The following is a 1370-nucleotide window of genomic DNA, read 5'->3' as shown; positions in this document are numbered from 1 at the left end:
CCTTCTCCTTCCTTCCTTCTCCTTCCTTCCTTCTCCTTCCTTCCTTCCTTCTTCTTCCTTCCTTCTCCTTCCTTCCTTCCTTCTTTTTCCTTCCTCTCCATGTTTCTTTTTCTTCTTGTTCTTTCCCTTCATATTCCTTCCTCTCCTTCTTCCTTCTCTACCCTCCTTCCTCTCCGTCTTCCTTCTCCTCCCCTTCCCTCTGAGCCAGAGGCAAATCCCCTCCCTGTCCTTCCTTCCTGCCCCAGGCCCCGAGCTGAGGACGGAGAGCACGGAGGACAAATCCCCCCGGCAGACCCTGGTGGGAGAGGCCGTTTTGAACGGCTCCACGGCGCAGGAAGGCAGCGGGGAGGAAAAGCCCCAGAGATCCCTCAGGAGAAGGGGCTCCAAAAGCAGCCCAGGGTGCTCTGAGGAGGAAAGAGGCAGCCTGTGCCGGGAAGGCGGCCGGAGCTTGAGCCGGAGCTCCGAGCTGGTGGTGCAGGAGCGTGTCAGTGCCATGGAGAAGCCCTACAAGTGCCTCAGCTGTGGGAAGAGCTACTGCAACAGGTCCAACCTCCTTGTTCACCAGCGTGTCCACACTGGGGAACGGCCCTACGAGTGTGAGGAATGTGGGAAGACCTTCATCTATGGCTCCAACCTCTTCACCCACCGCCGGGTGCACACTGGGGAACGGCCCTACAAGTGTGAGGAATGTGGGAAGACCTTCATCCATTGCTCCCACCTCCTCACCCACCGCTGGGTGCACAGGGGGGAACGGCCCTACAAGTGCTTGGAATGTGGGAAGGACTTCAGTGTCAGCTCCTGCCTGATCCGCCACCAGCAGATCCACACTGGGGAACGGTGGCCCCGGCCCTACAAATGTGGGGAATGCAAGAAAAGCTTCACATACAATTCTCAACTCGTCACCCACCAGCGCGTGCACACAGGGGAGAAGCCCTACAAGTGCTCGGAATGTGGGAAGAGCTTCCGCGCCAGCTCCCACCTGACCCAGCACCAGAAGACCCACACTGGAGAATGGCCCTACCAATGTCCCGAGTGTGGGAAGAGGTCTCGGAGCAGCTCGGATCTCCTCAAGCACCAGCAGACGCACACGGATGAGAGGCCCTTCCGCTGCACCGACTGCGGGAAGGGCTTCAACCAGAACTCCACCCTCGTGAAGCACCGGCGCATCCACACTGGGGAGAGGCTCTACAAGTGTGAGGAGTGTGGGAAGAGCTTCACCTGGAGCTCTAGCTTGACCAAACACCAACGGACCCACCTGTAAGGGAAGCCCTGCGAGCGCCTTGACTGTGGGGAGAGCTTCATCTGCTGCTCCAACTCCATCAGCTGTCAGAGGATCCACATTGGGAACAGGCTTTGTGACCCACAGTCCC

At 58.8% G+C, this 1370-nt stretch overlaps 1 protein-coding gene across 1 annotated transcript; it reads left to right on the top strand.

Annotated features, from left to right (window-relative positions):
* Window positions 1-256: 256 nt before the first annotated feature.
* LOC113979605 (zinc finger protein 239-like) lies at window positions 257-1336 on the top strand (the record flags this gene model as incomplete). The annotated part of the gene is made up of 1 exon (XM_027706948.1): window positions 257-1336. A coding segment is annotated over one exon (1005 nt), but the record flags the coding sequence as incomplete, so codon positions are not given.
* Between the last annotated feature and the right edge of the window lie 34 nt (window positions 1337-1370).

The sequence above is a fragment of the Neopelma chrysocephalum genome, unplaced genomic scaffold, assembly GCF_003984885.1.
Source record: "Neopelma chrysocephalum unplaced genomic scaffold, ASM398488v2 Primary Assembly neopelma1_85771, whole genome shotgun sequence".
Classification (NCBI taxonomy): Eukaryota; Metazoa; Chordata; class Aves; order Passeriformes; family Pipridae; genus Neopelma; species Neopelma chrysocephalum.
This window is presented reverse-complemented; position numbering and strand designations above follow the sequence as displayed.